General features: G+C 32.3%; 2 protein-coding genes and 1 non-coding gene across 3 annotated transcripts; 1 reads left to right on the top strand and 2 right to left on the bottom strand.

Moving 5' to 3' along the window:
* Positions 1-7,186: 7,186 nt before the first annotated feature.
* On the top strand, positions 7,187-8,824 carry LOC107799839 (blue copper protein 1a-like). Its single transcript, XM_016622983.2, has 2 exons — positions 7,187-7,408; positions 8,198-8,824. The coding sequence occupies exons 1-2, from the start codon at positions 7,246-7,248 to the stop codon at positions 8,716-8,718; spliced, it is 684 nt and encodes a 227-aa protein (XP_016478469.1). The 5' UTR covers positions 7,187-7,245; the 3' UTR covers positions 8,719-8,824.
* Positions 8,825-9,614: 790 nt separating this feature from the next.
* Positions 9,615-9,687, bottom strand: TRNAA-AGC (transfer RNA alanine (anticodon AGC)). Its single transcript has one exon. It is a non-coding gene; the product is annotated as a tRNA-Ala (tRNA).
* A 1,171-nt stretch (positions 9,688-10,858) lies between these two features.
* LOC107799838 (protein VASCULATURE COMPLEXITY AND CONNECTIVITY-like) lies at positions 10,859-17,795 on the bottom strand. Its single transcript, XM_016622982.2, has 3 exons — positions 17,522-17,795; positions 16,821-17,026; positions 10,859-11,557 (listed from the first exon to the last, which is right to left on the bottom strand). The coding sequence occupies exons 1-3, from the start codon at positions 17,618-17,620 to the stop codon at positions 11,380-11,382; spliced, it is 483 nt and encodes a 160-aa protein (XP_016478468.1). The 5' UTR covers positions 17,621-17,795; the 3' UTR covers positions 10,859-11,379.
* Positions 17,796-18,871: the final 1,076 nt, after the last annotated feature.

Here is an 18,871-nt window from a genome sequence, read left to right on the forward strand (position 1 = left end):
TGTAACAATAAAGTAAGCAATAGTAGCAATTATAGAAGAAAATTAGAGAGAGATTGTAATAGATTGATGATTTTATAAAAAAAAATAGGGAAAGAATGATGGGGTATTTATAGTTGAAAATAGGGAAAAAGTATAATTATAAAAAGTTTGGGATTAAAACAAAGTTGAGGGGTTAAATGGCTATTTTATAAATAGCCAACGGTTATTTTTGACAGCCCAACGACTATATTTTATTTTAAAAAAAAAAAAAAAAAAAATAGTCGTTGGGACCATTTGGCCCGCTAAGGGACCGGTCTGGTCCCGGTCCCGGTCCCTAGCAGGCTAAATGGTCCCAGGCCTGGAGGGCCCAAATCATAGGACCGGACCACGAGACCGGCCAGGCCCACTAAAATCGGGCCAAACGGTCCTGGCCCGTTTGGCCCGCGGTCCCGGGCCTGGACCGGCCCACTTGCCACCCTTAATCCATCTCGATCAATAACTATTTTCTAAAAATCACATGAATATTAAGAGCAAGAAAATACAACCTTTGAAAATTTAAAAAGTGTAAGCACGTAATTTTTTACCCGCGTAACTTTTAAAAGTAGTATTTAAAAAAATTATTTACTTATTATTTTTTATTTTTTTAGGATTTCAGTCAAACTCTTAATTTTAATTTTAGAACAAAACACCAAAAAATAGTTTTATAATATTTCTTCTATTATTATATATCTTTTTATTTTTATCCTTTTTTTTAATTTATTTAAGCTTATTAGTATTTTATAATGATAATATTTTAATTTTTACCATTACTTTAACATAATTTTCTCTACCTTTTTTTATAACATTTAAAAAATACCAAAAATATTTTTATTTTAATATAAAGTTCACTTTAATAGTTTATTTTTATTAACTAAGATTAATTAGTATATTTTGGTAGTATTTTTATTTTTATTTTTATTTTGTTCAATAAGAAAGAATTGAATTTGGGCCAATTGGGAGCTCATTTTCGGATTTTAGTGGCCCAATTTCGGATTTGTCTCCTAAGCCCAAAATTTATTAGCCCAATAACCCCAACAAACCCTATTTGATAACTCTCTTTCACCTCTCATGGACGGAGAAAAAAAGAAGAACGAGTCCCCCCTCCCCCCCCCCCTCACACAGAGAAACAGAGTGAGAGGGGAACGAGTAAAAAGAAACGGGGAAAGGGACCGAAAAAAGGCTGCATAGAAAAAAGCAGAGAGCTAAGGAGGGGAAAAAACGGGGGATTCTATGCACAAAATTAGGGGATAGATTCTTTGCACAAACAAAAGGAACAAATCAAAAAAGCAATAAAGGAGCAGGGAAAAAAATGGAGAGGACAAAAACATATCTCTGGGGGGAGGGGGGGTTGAGAGAATGAGAGAGCAAAACGCGAGGTTGGGAATTCTTCCTTTTTGCTAGTCTGATTCTTCTTCCTCAATATAGCAGATCTGTCACCAAAGCCTCATCGTTTCACCATTAAAATCAGTCCATAAAACCTCCATTAAACCACTCTTAAGCTCCATCAAACAGTTCCCCTTTCTTCACCCAAACCCAACTGCGAAAAATCACCTAAAAACAGTCCCCTTCTCGTGAAAAACAGCAGCTCCAAAAATTGAGTTCCTTCCGTCGAGTTTGTCGCCGCTATCGAGCTCCATTCTGGTTCAAGGTTGTTCGCGTTTTCGATTCCGGCCCGGTTGCTAGGTTTTGGTATTGTTAGCTGAAGCATCATGACTGCTGTACAAAACTCGCTTCTGGATCCTTTTAATATATTGGAGAAAAGTTCTTCTCTTTGGTTCTACAAAAAGTTCAATCTATGTTTCTTTTAATCTCTATTATCATTTCAATCTTTCTTACTAATTAGTATGTCATCTGTTCGTTGTTATCTTTAGGTGCTTGTATTTAGTTGCTGCTTTATTATAAACCTGTGCATGTGATTGAATATTTATTTATATTCTTTTAGGATTTAAAGACCCAAGTAGGATTTTGGTTTTGTTCCTTCAATGACATTTTTTTTCTTACTGGGTTTGTTTCCTTATATATTTTTGTGATTAGTTCCCATGTTTTATTTATTATGTTAACTTATGTTGTTCAAGATTTAATTTGCAATCATCTGAATTATGGCTCTCATATATTATTTATATAATCTGCTAGTGAGGTTCATGGAATCGAGAGTTGAATAAGCATAATTTTATTGATAACTCTTGAACCTTCACATTTCATCTCAAACTCAGAAAGAAATAATTGAATACCGTAGTTTGCTTTAGGCACGATTAATGAATCATCGTGGACATGAGTGTTCGTTTTACGTGACTCGACCATAACTTCAAATAATAATAAAAATATACATATTGTAAATCGCGAGTGCATTTCACGTGACGCGATTCACAATGTGTACAAAACAATAAGTACGTGACATCGCAACTTATTTAGATAAATTCCATAAATATTAAAAGCGATTAAAAAGTAAAAATGCACAATAGGTCTTAAACATGTAATAAATCAGATAATAGGCCAAGTATTAATTGTTAAGCGACCGTGCTAAAACCACGAAACTCGAGAGTGTCTCACACCTTCTCCCGAGTTAACAGAATTCCTTACCCGATCTTCTGTATTCGCGGACCATAAATAGAGTCAATATTTCCTCGATTTGAGATTTTAAATAAACCGGTGACTTGGGACACCATAATAATTATTCCAAGCGGCGACTCTGATTAGATAAATAATCCAATTTTGATTATGTCACTTTAATTTAAAAAAAACTCCCCATTTCCCTATCCCTCGAGAAAAAGAAGGCGTGACAAAAAGCATTTCTGAATTTTCTTGGAAAGCTATTTTCAAGTTCATCCTTTTTTAAAGTTCATTCTGGAAGACACAAATATTGCCAGGTAACTAACGTAAGATAATTTATTTTCTTCCTCTCAAGCAAAATGCAAGTTTTATTTATTTAATCAATAAGAAATACTATATGAATTATGGGATTTTTACCTACCTATACTATAATAAAAATCTATTTATCACATTTATTTAAGTTCTTTATTAATTATTTTGTATATCTATATTTACTAGTTATATACAAAATCATAAAAAAAAAAAAAATTCAAGATCCCTTAAATCTAGTCTATCAGTTACATGACACCAATCCCCATTTTCAATAATCCTCCCTATATTTAAGATTCTTTCCTTTTCCAAAGGATTACAAAAACATCTTCTCTCTTTCATAACAATTACCCAAAATTGTTCTTACCCATGGTAAGAAATTTTACTTACCAACTGTTATCCAAAATTTTGCTCACCCAAAATCTCGCTTACCCTCTGTTATCCCCCCAAAATTGCAGATTCATTTCCTCTTCCAAAGCTTTTAAAATTCAATTTCTCTCTTTTTTACTAATCACCCAAAATCTCTATTTCTTATTGATACAATGCAGACGAAATTCAGGATATTGCTCTAGAATCAAGTTGTGGGTAAATTTTGAATCTTGTTTTTTTTCTTTATAAAATCTTTATTGTATTTGACTTGTATATGATACATCAATACCCAAAACTATACTCGATACAATACTAATACAATTATAATATGATTGTATTAAAATTTTAATATAGAGTTGTGATTGAAACTTGAAGAAGATGAAGATCATAATTGTTTCACAATTTTTCAGAAATGTATTATGATTGTATTATAATTGTATATGTATCATAATTATGCAGGAATTATATTGCAAATGTATGATAATATTATATTCATTGTACATTGTTACGAGCAGTTGTGAGTTCGTGATGAATTTCACAGTTTGTATCACAAATATGATAATTGTATATTAATTTATTAGTATTGTATCAGGTATTATTTTAGGTATTAATGTACTAGATACAATTATGATACATTTATCTTTTAGGCATTGATGTATCTGATACAATTCAAATACAATTATAAATACATTTATCATACAGTTTATGAATATTTTTTAATAATATAAAGCTGTCAGAAATGGTGGGAAGAAAGAAAATGGAGATTTTGGGCGTAAATTAAGGGATTTTAATGTAAAAAAGAGAGAGGGAATAGGAGAGGAAAAAAAAGGGATGTAATTGAATCCCTTAATTGAATGCACTAATAATGGGGTGAGAGCCTTTTAAGAAGAAATGTATACAATTTGTAAGAAAAACCTAGATATTTATTAAAAACTGCAAAACATAGAAAAAATATATAAATAAGTTTCTAATATAATATAGCTAGGTAAAAATCCCATGAATTATCTCAGGCAAATAAAAAAAGAATAAAAGTACTATTGCAAAAGTAAAATACAACTACATTTTAAACCATAAATATTAGTTGATTTCATAGTTGAGAAATATAATTAAACGACAACTTTATTTATTGTGAAATCAACTTTTAAAGGTATGACAATCTATCATCATTTTGCGTTGGAGTTTTCGGCTTTTATAATTGTATGATAATAAGATGGATAGATATATAATAATAATAATAATAATAATAATAATAATAATAATAATAATAATAATAATAATAATAATAATAATAATAATAATAATAATAAATTCTCAAATACTTAAAAGAAAATAATAAATGTATCAACAAAGAAAAATCGAATTAGGAGATGACCCGTAATTGGTCTGACTGTTGGACCCGACCCAACAGACCCGTATATTTCATGTAATAATGTTTATCTAAAATAGCATAATATATATATTTCCTAATGTCTAAATTACAAACCTAAATAATATTATTTGTGTTAAAAGTCAATATAACCGATACAACAAAAACTTATAATTACCTTAAATTTCTTATAAAGAAAATACAATTTATTTCTGTTAATTCCGATGCATACATTTTAGTAACAGTAAAGTACATTGTATTATTTATTATAATCGTAAATTATAATTCAATACTTAGTCCTGTCATTTGCATACTTAATTATAGATATTATGTTTACTCATAATTATTTATAGATATTTATAATAAAAAGTTGTAAACTTAGTGGCAGGTAAAAATATAGGTTTAGTTTACGATGCATACTAAACTTCTTTATTCTTAGACTTAAAATTAGAACTTAATTTTATTAATAAATTTCAAATGAACTTATATACTTTAAGTAGTAAAGGGGATTTTTTTTGCCTTTAATTATCTTTTAGATTTATTTGTTGTAAGGTGGATGAATACCCTTTGAAATATTCACACTAAAAAAGTACTATTTTATAATTCTATCACATTAGATTAAGAAATCCTAAACCTAAAAGATGATAATTATTCTTTTGAAAGTAAAGGCTAAAATTATAAAAATTTCAGAATAATAATAATAAGCAGGCTTTATGTCCTTGTTTGGTACTAATGCTTTAGGCTCTTTATTTGTATTTCTTATGTGCATCAAATGATGAATTCGTCATATGTATTTTTAGTCCTAAAATTTGTTTGGAGTATATGTTGTGAATTTGAGTTGGTCTTTTCAAAATCCAACTACGACCTTCAAAAGGGAAAAGGGGCAAGTAAACCAGTAATAAATAAATAATTTTTTAGAAAAAGTACAATCTGAATTATTTTTTAAAAAAAAGATTGAACAATTCCATTAGCTAGCAGTCAATTTTTAAATAGCACCAATTAGACCTTGAACGTGCATCCGCCTATACGAGTAGCCTCCAAATTTATGCTCTTTTTAATTTTCATAATTGAGACATTGATGCCTTACAACCTAAAATGATTTGGTCATATAGCCATCAGGTAAAAAGAATTTCCTAGTAGACATGATCTGTTGCAATAAAAATTAACATGCACCTCGTATTTATACCGAACCAATAAGATATATACTAGCATTTTTACCCATGAACTTTGATCACATAATGATGCATGGTTAATTAATATTTATTTTTATAGGTCACAAGTTCGAGCCGTGGAATCAATCACTGATGCTTGTATCAGGGTAGACTGTTCACATCACACTTTCTGGGATGCGTTCCTTCCCCGAACCCTACGCGAACACGGATAGTCTATGCACCGGGCTGCCTCGTTGAATTACTTAAATATAATAAGTACTTGATATGATTTACAATAAACACCTAATCCGGGTAAGTGTACGGTTTCGATGAACCACACTAGATAGTATAAGCTTCAATATATCACCGTACATATGCATTGCTTCTTGGTCAACAAATTGAATAGGTTAATTATCTGAATTATTTCCTCTTTCAGTGGGAGTGGGCATAAGCTTTGAACTTCCTAATAATAAAAAAAATAGTTGTCCTTTGAAGAGACATCTCAATTTGTATATCACATACAACGAGAATACTTTTCAGATTCTTTACATGAATGAAGTGTTGACAAACGTTTTACAATAATGCACCACACTGTAGCATGTTCTTGTGTTATACTAGACTTCATAAGGAGTCAATAACGTGCAATTGTACTCAATTCAATATACAAATCAAAAACAAGTCAGCTCTTACCGAGTCAAGACTAATTTATGATATGTAAAAAAATGCAATTTGCAAAAACAACTCGAATTATAAAATCAAAGTAAGTTAAGAAGGGGTGTGGCTCAGCTATCAATAAATTAAAATGGGAGAAAATTATGAAAACTAAAGTTACAAAAAAATATTACTATATTATTATTTTTAATTTGCTGTGCAGCTGTGCTAGTGGTACAACCATATAGGTATCTAGTAAAATAGTCAACGAAGAATTAACTCAAACAATCGCTCACTTAATCTTTTAACTAAAAATAACTGGCGTGTAATGTGTTTGTGTGTGTGTATATATATATATATATATATATATATATATATAACGGGTTAATACACAAATAGCCGGTCAGATTTAATATTTACTTTTTCTAGCCAGTGTACATAGATTATACATAGTTATACTTATATTATACATGAATTATACATATATTATATGTCCGTTGGCTATTTTTAGTTTAAGAGTACAGGTGAATGACTATTTGGGTAGATTGGCCCGAACACCACCATTATAAAAAACGAATCATAAAATGAAAGTAAAAAAAGAAAACGAATAAAAGGACGTTGGGAGAAAAGGAAAATGGCCTCTTTGAGAAACCATCGTCATTGGCGCGTTTGGATTATAAAATATGACAATCATAGTCAAACTATTCTGTCCTCATTCAACAGTGTTACCTATAAATAGCAGAATCTTGAAAGAAAGAAGACATAAATTTTCAATACTAGCAAATATTTTAGCAGTTTATACAACCCAATTGTATAATTTGCTAATTAAAAATGGCAATGCTAAGAACATTATTGAGCTTGGCAGCCATAGCCATGGTGCTTAATTCAGCCATGGCCGCAAATCACACAGTGGGAGGTAATGGTGGATGGAGTCAGGGCGCTGATTATAAAACATGGGCTGCATCCGAAACTTTCTTAGTTGGTGATAATTTGAGTAAGCCATTCCCATTCCATAATTCACCCAATAAAACTTATGCCTCTTAGCACTATATTTTTTCTTTCTCATGCTAGGGTTTACATTGGTTTTTATGATTGTTTTAAGGTCGTTTGAATGACATTCCGTCTAAATCTAGTCTTTAAAAGTTCTTTCTTTTCATTTTGTGCCGGGGTTGCTTGCTTTTGGTCTACTTCCCCTTAGGGGGAGCTCGGGTTGTGTAGGGTTCTAGAGCGAAATCTACTTTATTATTTGATAAAAAGGTGCAAGATTGACACCAACTCTCACTTTTAGAGTCAAAATGTTAGTTGGTGTAAGTCTTATAGAACCCACCTTTCTTGGTATTGAGGAAGGGCTAATATCCCCGTCTTGATCCTCATTCATTTTTCGTTTTCATGAAGAGGGCAAGTCTTCGTCATCTTGAGGTTCCTGTCGTTGGTGGGAGGTAGGGGCAGAGCTAGAATATGGATTATGGATTCAACCGAACCAATAGTTTTTGTCCAGATCCTATATGTGTCTTACAAAATTTATTGATAATATACAAATTATTAACTTGAAACCTAATAATTTAAGTGGACTAAAATTTTGGACTTATAAATTTCATCTCTGGTGGGAGACCCTGTCATTCAAGGGATCAACCGTGCATGTTTTGTTAATTATTTTCAATGGGACTCAAAACCTCTAACCTATTGTTAATGTGGAAGTGAATTACAAAATTTACAAATAAGTCGAACCCCTCTCGTTCTCAAACTAACTAACATCTTCTATTTTTGTTTATCTTATTGACAGTATTTTCGTATGGTCTAAGCCACGATGTGCTTGAAGTTACAAAAGCTGATTATGATTCTTGCGCGACAACAAATGCAATATCAACAAATGGTGGTGGGATGACTGTCATTGCTCTATCTTCTCTAGGCAGAAGATACTTCATTTGTGGAACTGGTGGACATTGTGCCTCAGGAATGAAACTTGAAGTCAACACAATTGCCACAGCTTCTCCACCGCCTGCAGCCGCACCTCCGGTTCTGCCACCAGCATCGACACCTTCCACCACCGCAGTGATCAGTTCCCCTACTAAGTCCCCTGCTTCATCACCATCTCCCAAATCTTCAGCGCCGTCGCCAAAACTTGCACCTAAAATTTCCCCTGTTAGTAATCCATCATCCCCTACTGTTGACGCTCCTGCATTGCCTCCTTCTGGTGCTTCTGTTCCGACGCCATCTCTCCCGTCATCAGCTAATAAAATTGGCGTCATTGCTGGTTCTACTGTGGGATTTGGCTTCGTTGTTACGATGACGTTCATTCTTTAAGTGAAATCTATCATCCGAGATGTCCTCTTTTCTTTTTAATTGTTTCAATTCTATTTTGTATCATGATTTTACTCAATCTTGTGTATCACAAGAGATCTATTTAACATATTCAGTATATAGTGAGCATATAGATGTGCAATTCCTAGTGAGCATACTAGGAAATTCTTTTTATTCAAATATATATGGATTAGATAATATTTTAGCTAGAATCATGGGATTAAGAAAATTTGGAGAACAAATAAAGTAAATATTTATTAATCTAATCATAGTTAAGACCTTGCTTTGGTAATTAAATCTCAACCTTCAATTTTTAACTATGACATTTGGCTCTAATCCAAATAAGAACTTAGAGAAATGGAGAGACATGGAAATAGAGAGGAGTCTCATCCTAGAAATAGCATTAAAACCATATAATGTAAATGAGTAATTGGAAAGAAGAACTTTCAACCCATTGGTCTAATGTAATTTCTAGCATCACAAACCTATTTTTCTGTTGTTGTTTTTTTACTCAGTTAAGGTTGCAGTAAATTCCAATCGTGCAAGCAAAGGACCCATGCACGTAGATCTCTTGAGGAAGAAGAAAATTAAAAACTAGGGCTCATTCAACCTCACAAAAAAGAGCAATTTTTCCCCCACTTGCGTAAACTTGCCTCTGTATAACTTCTAAATACTCAATGTGCAATCTATTTCTTCACAGAAAGACATAATAATTGACTCAGAATCTAAACTTGATAGAGCAGAAGAATGCCTAAGTTTGGATTCAAAAAATTAATTACCTAACCAGTTGATTTGAGAAAAAAAAGTAAAAAACACTTCTTCTGCTATTACTTACCTTTTTGTGGCCTAAAATCGTGAAATGCGTCTTTCATAAATAAATAAACTGAGAAAAACAAGAATGGAGATGCGGGGTATCGATCCCCGTACCTCTCGCATGCTAAGCGAGCGCTCTACCATCTGAGCTACATCCCCTTTGATAAAATTCTTTCGTTTTAGCTTTATGGCTGTGCTAGAAATGGTCTTTTTATTTTTACCGTTCATCCGAGCTACCTCTTCATAACTTTATTATTTCTGATTTTAGTTTACATTAACCTCAATGAGTACGTTGCCAATAAGCATTGATCGATTCTTTGATGCACAGTTTTGTACTTCAACTCCTTAACATAAGATTTTTCCTTTTCTTGCTACGTACTTGAATACTTTTCAGTCATTAGATGCTTGAATTTGGCCTCATGCTAGTCGGAAATTAAAGTCTTTGAATATCAGGGCACTTAGTTGAGTGCATGTGTTGAAGCATTGATTAACTTCTTCGAATAATATCGATCTGCTTAAGTCGAATGCTTGTCTTTTGTTTGTGTAATTTGCAATTACTTCTCTTGGCAAAACTCAAAAAGTTTTCTTTTTATATTCAGTGAAGCATATTATTTTATTTACTAGCCATGCATTAACTATAGCATTGTTTGCAGCTTCAAGTACTAATGATTGGGTTTTACATTTCATATTTATACGTACTCAATAAATTTTTGATACAAAATATACTATTTGAGCAAAAGTTACTGGCCCAACTCTTTTGGGGTTGCAGCCCTCGAGAAGACAATTCTTTATAAAGTGAAAAATGGAGCTCTTCCTTGTCAATAAGAGACTCCATTTCTTCCAACAATATAGGCATTCCAAAATACTGTACTTCTTCAAATGATTTATTTTCGTGTGCTTTAATTAGTTGAAATATTTGAATTCATGGTAGAGTTGAAATTGCGGACGAATAAGATGTTTCACTATTCAACGTAGCTGGCCAAATTGTTAATTTCTTGAATACTTACAAGACTAACAAGTTTAAGATGACTTTCTAGGTTAGTTCCCGTTTGGACATAAAATTTGATGGAAGGCTTTTTCGAAAGTTTTCATATAAATATAAAAATGATATCGCTTGTCGTTATAGCGATTTATTTATTTGTTTACTTCTTCAAATATTGACACCGCTTACAAAATTCATGCGTACGCTACTGCACACATAGGTCATCTAATAACAAAAACAACAACAAACCTAGTGGTGGTCCACAAGTGAGATTTGGGAGGGTAGTGTGCACCCAGGGCTCAAGAAGATAAAAGAACAATGGAAACAAGCAATAACAATAACATAAAAGGTCCTGTAATAAGCTTCTCAAAAATAAATATGCAATTGTCGTCGGTTTAAAACAAATCATCAAAAACACTTCATCAACCTTGGAGTATCCATAAGTCATATCCCAGCCAAAACTAATTGTCATAACTATGATCTATAATCAGAAGTTACGCCAGATGACAGTTACTCTATCAGTATATCACCAACCTCTAAAAGATCAAACAAAGAAAGAGAGAAGTGAAAAATTGAAAACCTCGTAGAGTAAACTACAAGGTTACTTCATAGCAAGAAATTATGAGGAGAAAACAAGAGGAAGCAGGGATGGATCTAAAACTACTGATCTAGGTTTATTTGAATCCATAACTTTTAACCTAGACTTTGATTTTCGTGTGTCAAATCCACTGGAATTATATTGCTGAAAATACTGAACTGTGAACCCATAACATAAAAAGGTGATGCTTTTGGTAGTTAAAACAGAGTCTTGAACCATAGAAGTAAAATCCTGAGTTTGCCGCCGAGAGGAATAAGTGCATGGTATTGGACTATGCAAGAGTCATAGTAGATGTGGCGTAGTAGGCAACAGAAAAAATGGCATGTACGAAACACAAAATTCCACCAATTGAGAAAAAATGACGATGACCGAACCCACAGGAAGCTCTCGACCTGTTGTTTGCCATTGTCCCAATCACTAGCATTCCCATTCCTCCTGCCAGTATAATCCTAAAACCACAGAATTCGAACACATTAGCAAATGGTGAGGTATGTCACGCACTTAGAAAAAATGTGAAATAAAGACAATAAGTTCCCTCCTAAATGTTTTTGCTATTAGTTAGAGATTAATATGTTGACCCCACAGCAACTACGGCGGTGTTACATACTCCCTATATCATAATTTGGATATCGTTTTTTACTCTTTTTAAAATAAAATGTATACAATTAAAAGCAAGAAGACGTTAAAAGCAAGACAAAAGTAGTATAAATTACGACCGCGAAACTCTTTTCCTTCCTCGTCTACCTTTACATCCTCTTCTTCCTCCTCAAATTGTAAACTCGAAGAAGACGTTAGCTTTGCTGATTTGCAGCAATCAATTACTGTCTGGAAATCTTCAAGATGGGCTTTGACAAGTGACTATCACGTTTCAACCATAGAACAAACCATTCATCTTGAGTCAGATCATGAAGATACCAAGTAGAGTACGCGGAATTTTCGTAAGCGATATCAATTTTGAAGAAGTGAACAAATGAATAAATTACGGTAACGACAAACGATGTCATTTTTTGTATTTTACTGAATATTTAAATTTTATTTATTATTTATACATATAGATTACAAAAGAAAATTCTCCTCCTATGAAAATATCAAACTTTTAAATCCTAAATCTATAGAAAAGTATAGACGAAAATATAATTACCTCCATTTTCGTTCGGTACAAATTGCAGCTAAATCTCTTTCAAAAGAAGGTTTATACACATCTCTCCTCCTCTGCCTTAGAGACTCTAGATTTCTGGAATTCAACTATTCCCTCCTAAGAATGGTAGAAACCAGCTTTTGTAGTGGTCCAATTTACTTTGATTGCTTTGCCAATTTTACAGTATCCTTTAAACACGAATATAGTGTATTCCTTGACACTCAATGTCAAAACAACCAATTATAAAACCAGAACTGGATCTCTCCCAGTTGCTATCATTTATAGAATTCAGTATAAAGCTATAAATTCAGCCTTTAATTCTGGAGCCATGAAAACACTTCATAAACTGGTTATTGCAAGAAGCTACTCCAGCCCAACTTCATAACTTCTTTTGAGTGGTTTGAAGCTTATATTGAATATCACCAAATAGAATTTCTCTTTTCTGATTCTACTAACATTTCAAAGGTTTGGAAAACTTCCCCCGGAGAAGTCACCTCTGAATTTCCTCTGTCACATAGATTTTAAACAAATTATGGAAATAATTCATTAGTATCTAAACCTTTCAAATTAAAGGGTAGTCCGGTGCACATTGCGGGTCCGGAGAAGAGTCGGATCACAAGGGTCTATTGTATGAAGTCTTTCCTACATTTCTGTACGAGGCTGTTTTTACGGCTCGAACTCCTGATTACGTGACAACAACTTTACCAGTTACGTCAAGGCTCTCTTCGGCTAATCCTTTCAAATTAAAGATTGAAAATGAAGTTATACAGGCAAAGATATTAAAAACAATTTGAACAAAATAACTATACAAAGAAATATTTACAAACTCTTAGTGAATATTTGATAACAAAACCATCTTCACAGCATCCGCTAGTTCTAAGCCAGCAGAAACCTCCACTTCTCTAATCCCCTTATTTAGCCCTAATGAGATCCTTAGAACGTTCGCTACAGAACTTCAAATTCACCAGGCTAAAGAATTTTCTCAGGTTTCTAACCTTCAGTGTAGGATCCTAAAATATGAGAAAACTCTGATAGCTCAGGACACCCCAACTAAAGATAACACTTATTATGTATCTGTTCTCTGAGAAGTAGATACCGACCAACAAACCCATTCACAGTCCGAGCACTTTCATGACAATTCTCCCCTATTAGAACATGATCTTTCAACCTCAAAGACTCTATTATTCTAGATCTACCCATACTGATGGAGCCTTATAAGAAGGACCTAACTTTATGCAAAACAATTATAATGCCAAAAATATCTATGAGTGGAATACAGATGATTGTTCTTAATACAACATTCTGGCCAAATTACAGCAGATGACTATGGTAGCCACTGCATACCAGACTTCTCATAAATGTTCTGACCAGCTTACTACTCATGTCTTAGTAGTAGGTTTTACATGTCAGCTTAAAGGATGTGGGATACTCATCTTAGCGAGGAAGATAAGAACCAAATTCTCTGAAGTGTTCGAGTTGATTCAACGGAAGAAAAAAAATCCTTAATGGTTGGTCATACCATTCCCGATTCAACCAACACCCTAATTTATTCTATTATCAAAACATTCATAAGTAGTGCATCTATCTTTAGGGAAAGATCTTCTGAGATACTTAACAACCTAAAATGTAAAACCCTTTTTGATTTTAGATGATAGAGATTCCTTTCTTATCCGAATCTATGAAAAACCAGATAGAAACCTCCCATATTGGAAAGAAAATTTCCTAGATGGCCTACCTAAGTCTCTTAGAGATTTAGTTAAAGAGGAACTCCAAAATCAGTATACTGGTGATATTGTTCCTTACGAACAAATCACCTATGGCCAACTTACCAATTTCATTCAATATTTTGCTCTCAAAATATGTCGACATAATAAGATATTGAGACAATTAACTTAAGATAGAACACAGACTCACCGAGATCTAGGTAGTTTCTGTGAACAATTTGGCTTACCTCCTTGTAGAATTTAGTCTTCACAAAAGATCTATATTTTGTAATCTCCTTAACTTTAGATGTTCGTCTCTTATGAGGCCTTTTACTACAAGGAGGTAAGCCCAAATTGTTCACAGAAACTACCTAGATCTCGGTAAGTCTGCGTTCTATCTTTAGCTAATTGTCTCAATATCTTATCATGTCGACATATTTTGAGAGCAAAATATTGAATGAAATTGGTAAGTTGGCCATAGGTGATTTGTTCGTAAGGAACAATATCACCAGTATACTGATTTTGGAGTTCCTCTTTAACTAAATCTCTAAGAGACTTAGGTAGGCCATCTAGGAAATTTTCTTTCCAATATGGGAGGTTTCTATCTGGTTTTTCATAGATTCGGATAAGAAAGGAATCTCTATCATCTAAAATCAAAAAGGGTTTTACACTTAAGATTGTTAAGTATCTCAGAAGATCTTTCCCTAAAGATACATGCACTACCTATGAATGTTTTGATAATAGTATAAATTAGGGTGTTGGTTCTCCCGATGTATAGCCATCCTTAAGGGTTGGTTCTCCCGTTGAATCAACTCGGACAGTTAAAAGAATTTAGTTCTTATCTTCCTCGCTAAGATGAGTATCCCACCATCCTTTAAGTTGACTTGTAAAACCTGCTACTAAAACATAGGTAGTAAGCTAGTCAAAACAGTTATGAGAAGTCCGATATGCAATGACTACCATAATCATCTGCTGTAACTTGGCCAGAATATTATATTTGGAAAAACCGTCTATGTTTCACTCATAGATGTTATTGGCATTATAATTATTTTGCATAATGTTTGGTCTTTCTTCTAAGGCTATATCAGAGTGGGTAGCTCTAGAATAATAGAGTCTTTGAGGTTGATGCCAGTTGAAAGATCCCGTTCTAATCGAAAACATTTCTAGGGAAGGATTGTCATGAAATTGCTCTAACAATGAATTGGTTTCTTGGCAATATCTACTTCTCGGAGAATCAGTATAATAGAATCGTTAGTTGGGGTGTTCTGAGCTATCAGGGTTTTCTCAATTTCTAGGATCCTACGTTGAAGGTCAGAAAGCCGAGGAGAGTCTTTAGCTTGGTGAATCCGAAGTTCTGTAGAGAAAGTTCTAGGGATCTCATAAGGTTTAAATAAGGGGATTGAAGAAATGGAGGTTTCTGCTGACTTAGAACTAGTAGATGCTGAAGGTGGTTTTGTAATCAAATATTCACCAAGAGATTGTAAATATTTATTTGTATAATTATTTTGTTCAAAAATATTTTTAATATCTTTGCCAGTAATAGCTTCATTTTCGATTTTTAATTTGAAAGGATTAGCTACTACTGAAGTATTTCTATAATTTGTTGAAAATTCTTGTGTCGGAGGAAGTTCAGAGGTGATCACTTCATTTCCCGTGGAAGTTTTCAAAACTTTTGAAACGTTAACCAACTTAGAAAAAGAAAATTCTAATTAGTGATATTCAAGATAAGATTCAAACCATTCAAAGTAATCAATTTGTTTTCAATGAAGTTTAAAGATTAGAGATCTTTTCTTTTGTCTCCTTTGAAAATTTTGGAAGAACCAAGTTCTTTTAAAAATATTTTCATCTGAATAAAAAAAAGTAAAATCAGTGATATATATATATATATATATAAAAGTAAAATTTGTGATAGATTATTATTTAACTTTCTAAAATGTATAATAATCTCACTTTCTAAATTGTATAATAATCTCATATGGTAAATGAGAGAAATGGACCAATTGTTCTCTTCTTTTTTTCCGGTCACACCAAGAAGTGTCGCCTCAAATCATGGACAAACTACTTGATTGGAGCAATACCCTTTACCCCATTCCAAAAATGGTGTGGGGCTCGAAGAAAACTCGATGAAGTTTACTTTATGGTGGTGAACGTAACCCGATATAATTTGTTCTGAACCCACCGGATAGATTGTGGATACGAAAGATGAATTAGATATCTGTCTTTCACTTTATTTTTTCTTCTTCTATTATGGTGGTGAAAGATGGATTTTTTTATTTTTTTAAAATAAATACAGAATTTAAATCAAAGTTATTCGATCTGATCGAACCTGTAATCATCTACCAAAGATACAAATATTATCACATAATAAGAATCCCAATAATAATCTAGCAAAGGTGCTTTTTAAGTTAGATTAATCCAACACAAAATATTCTCCAAAAGCACTTTTTCGAAGAAACACTTAAGATAAAAAGTAAATAAATAAAATTTGAAAATTTAGCCAAACAAGAACAGTAATTAGTATCATCTAGTAAGACTGTTAATAGATAGTCCGATAACAAAATATTTTAACCCACTAGAAGAGACATGTAAGATTTGAAACACTCACAAACTTAGAACTCCTGCTAGATTTATAATAATAAACCGTTAATAAAAATGCCCCAATCCCCTCCAATAAATAAGGAACGACGTGAGATATGTAGTCTTAAATAAGTTATAATATTTGTTAGCCGTACAACTTTTGAAGCTTGTTATCTTAAATCTGTCGATAAAATTTGTGTAGTTATAAATATTTAATATTAAAAAAATATTGACTAATAAGGAAATATGGTCATTTATTTTTTGAAATGAAAGAGTATATAATTTATCACATACCAAGTGAAAAGAAGACAAGCGAGTGATAATTGTCTGCTTGGGGGTGCTTTCTGAATCTCATCGCTAGTACAGTAGAGGCTGCACCCTCCGACGAGGTTGGCAAGAATATGAGCTGCTCCTAAAAGACCTGCTGCAGCTAAACCTAATATAAATGCATCATGGCTTGGCTCTTTACACTCGAACAACCATAGTTTCATGTGTTTTTCCTTCAAAACCACAAAAAATAAAAAGAAAGATTTAAATTTAAAAACTACTTACAGTAAGGTCAAGTAAATTTCTGTGTAATAAAAATTTGTAATTATTAACCTGATAAAAATGTAGTTTATTAACCTACAATAACATATTAAACTTAGCTATTACACTGTCAACGCATATAACTTAAATCGAAAAAGAAAAAAAACATTTAAGTTTTGTGCATTAGACGGTGTAAAAACTACTTACGGTAATCAAGGTCAAGTAAATTTCTGTACGATAAACATTAGTAATTGTTAACCTGATAAAAATGATAATTCACTAAGCTACAATCACATATTAAACTAGTTGTTACACTATCAGTGTATATAATTTAAATCGAATAGAAAAAATTTCTTGGAGGATTTGAAGGAAGCCCTTTTTTTTCTTTTTGCAATTTTTGGTAAATTACTATTATTTTTTTTGCAATGTTTGGTACAATAATGAGATTGGCATTGGAAGAGATATACCTGGTTTTGAGCTCCTTCGGCTTTAATTCCAAGAAGTCCAGCTACAGCATCTAAAGCCACAATTACTAAACATGCAAAAATTCCAAATACCTTTGCCATTTTTTCTTGAACTTCAAAGACCTTTAAAGAATAACAAGGAAAAGAGTGACTGAGAGTTGAACCTCCCTATTTCTATCGTGTGAAAATGAGTAAAAGCAAAGATATATTGCAAAAGAAGGGATAGTTAAATAATGGACTACACTACCAAGTAGTGAGCTTAATAATAGTTTGAAATTGGATTTTTACTGATAGTGGATATTTGTAGCTTTATAGGAGACAGTTGGATGATGGCTGATTCTACGGAAAGATTCTTGTGGCAATACAATTCTATTTTTATTTTTGCCTCTTTTCTTCTGTTTTGTTTTTCTTATCTAGGATTCTCTTTTAGTGGGGAACCAAGAAAAGTTGGGTATAAAAAAAGTCATCCAGCACAGTCAAAAGGTAAATCGGCGAGTGACTAAAAAATGTCCTTTTGCTCAGTACATCAACAATAATATACCGTGTGATCCCACATGTGGATTTAGGAAAGTAAAAATATACCCAAATCTTATTCTAAGATAGAGAAGTTGTTATCGATAGATTTTCGACTATTAAAAAAAATAAATTTTTTAAACATGTTTGAAAAATACAAAAATTAAAATCTATGATGAAAATACTAAATAAAAGAAAATTATTGTCAGCAAAAATAGTAAAGAGTAACAATGTATATAAAAGATACAACAACATACTGAATATCCCAAGATTAAATAATAATAATAATAATAATAATAATAATAATAATAATAATAATAATAATAAAAGAGAGAGTAAATAAGGTGTTCTAAACTAGAATCATAATGCTCTCCAACAGAAAAGAGTAAAATCGCTCGACTACCTACTAACATTCTAGCTTAATCTTCGATATCCGAGCTCTCCTATTTTCGTTTAGCTCAATCCGAAGTTTAATAGTATACAATTTTTCAAACCAAATATTATTTGCAACTATTAAACTAGTGTTTCGATCAGTATATATTTACTATTTTGTCAATTATTTCAATTTTAATATGAAATAGGAATATAAAATTGAAAAAACTTGTTTAACATATCTTTAAGTGCTGGTTCAATTTCAGAAGATTGCATGTTGTCTATCTTTTTGCTTCTGGCGTTAAAATATTTCAGTTTTGTCGAAATACTTCCATCATAATGTTAAAAGAAAACGAAAAATAAAGGAAGAAAGGCAATTTCTCGAGGAACACACTGGATTATAATGAGATCTTTCGAACATTAATTAGAAATTTTAAATTCGAACACTGTGAATAATAAAACTGCTAA

The sequence above is a fragment of the Nicotiana tabacum genome, chromosome 21 (assembly GCF_000715075.1).
Source record: "Nicotiana tabacum cultivar K326 chromosome 21, ASM71507v2, whole genome shotgun sequence".
Lineage (NCBI taxonomy): Eukaryota > Viridiplantae > Streptophyta > Magnoliopsida > Solanales > Solanaceae > Nicotiana > Nicotiana tabacum.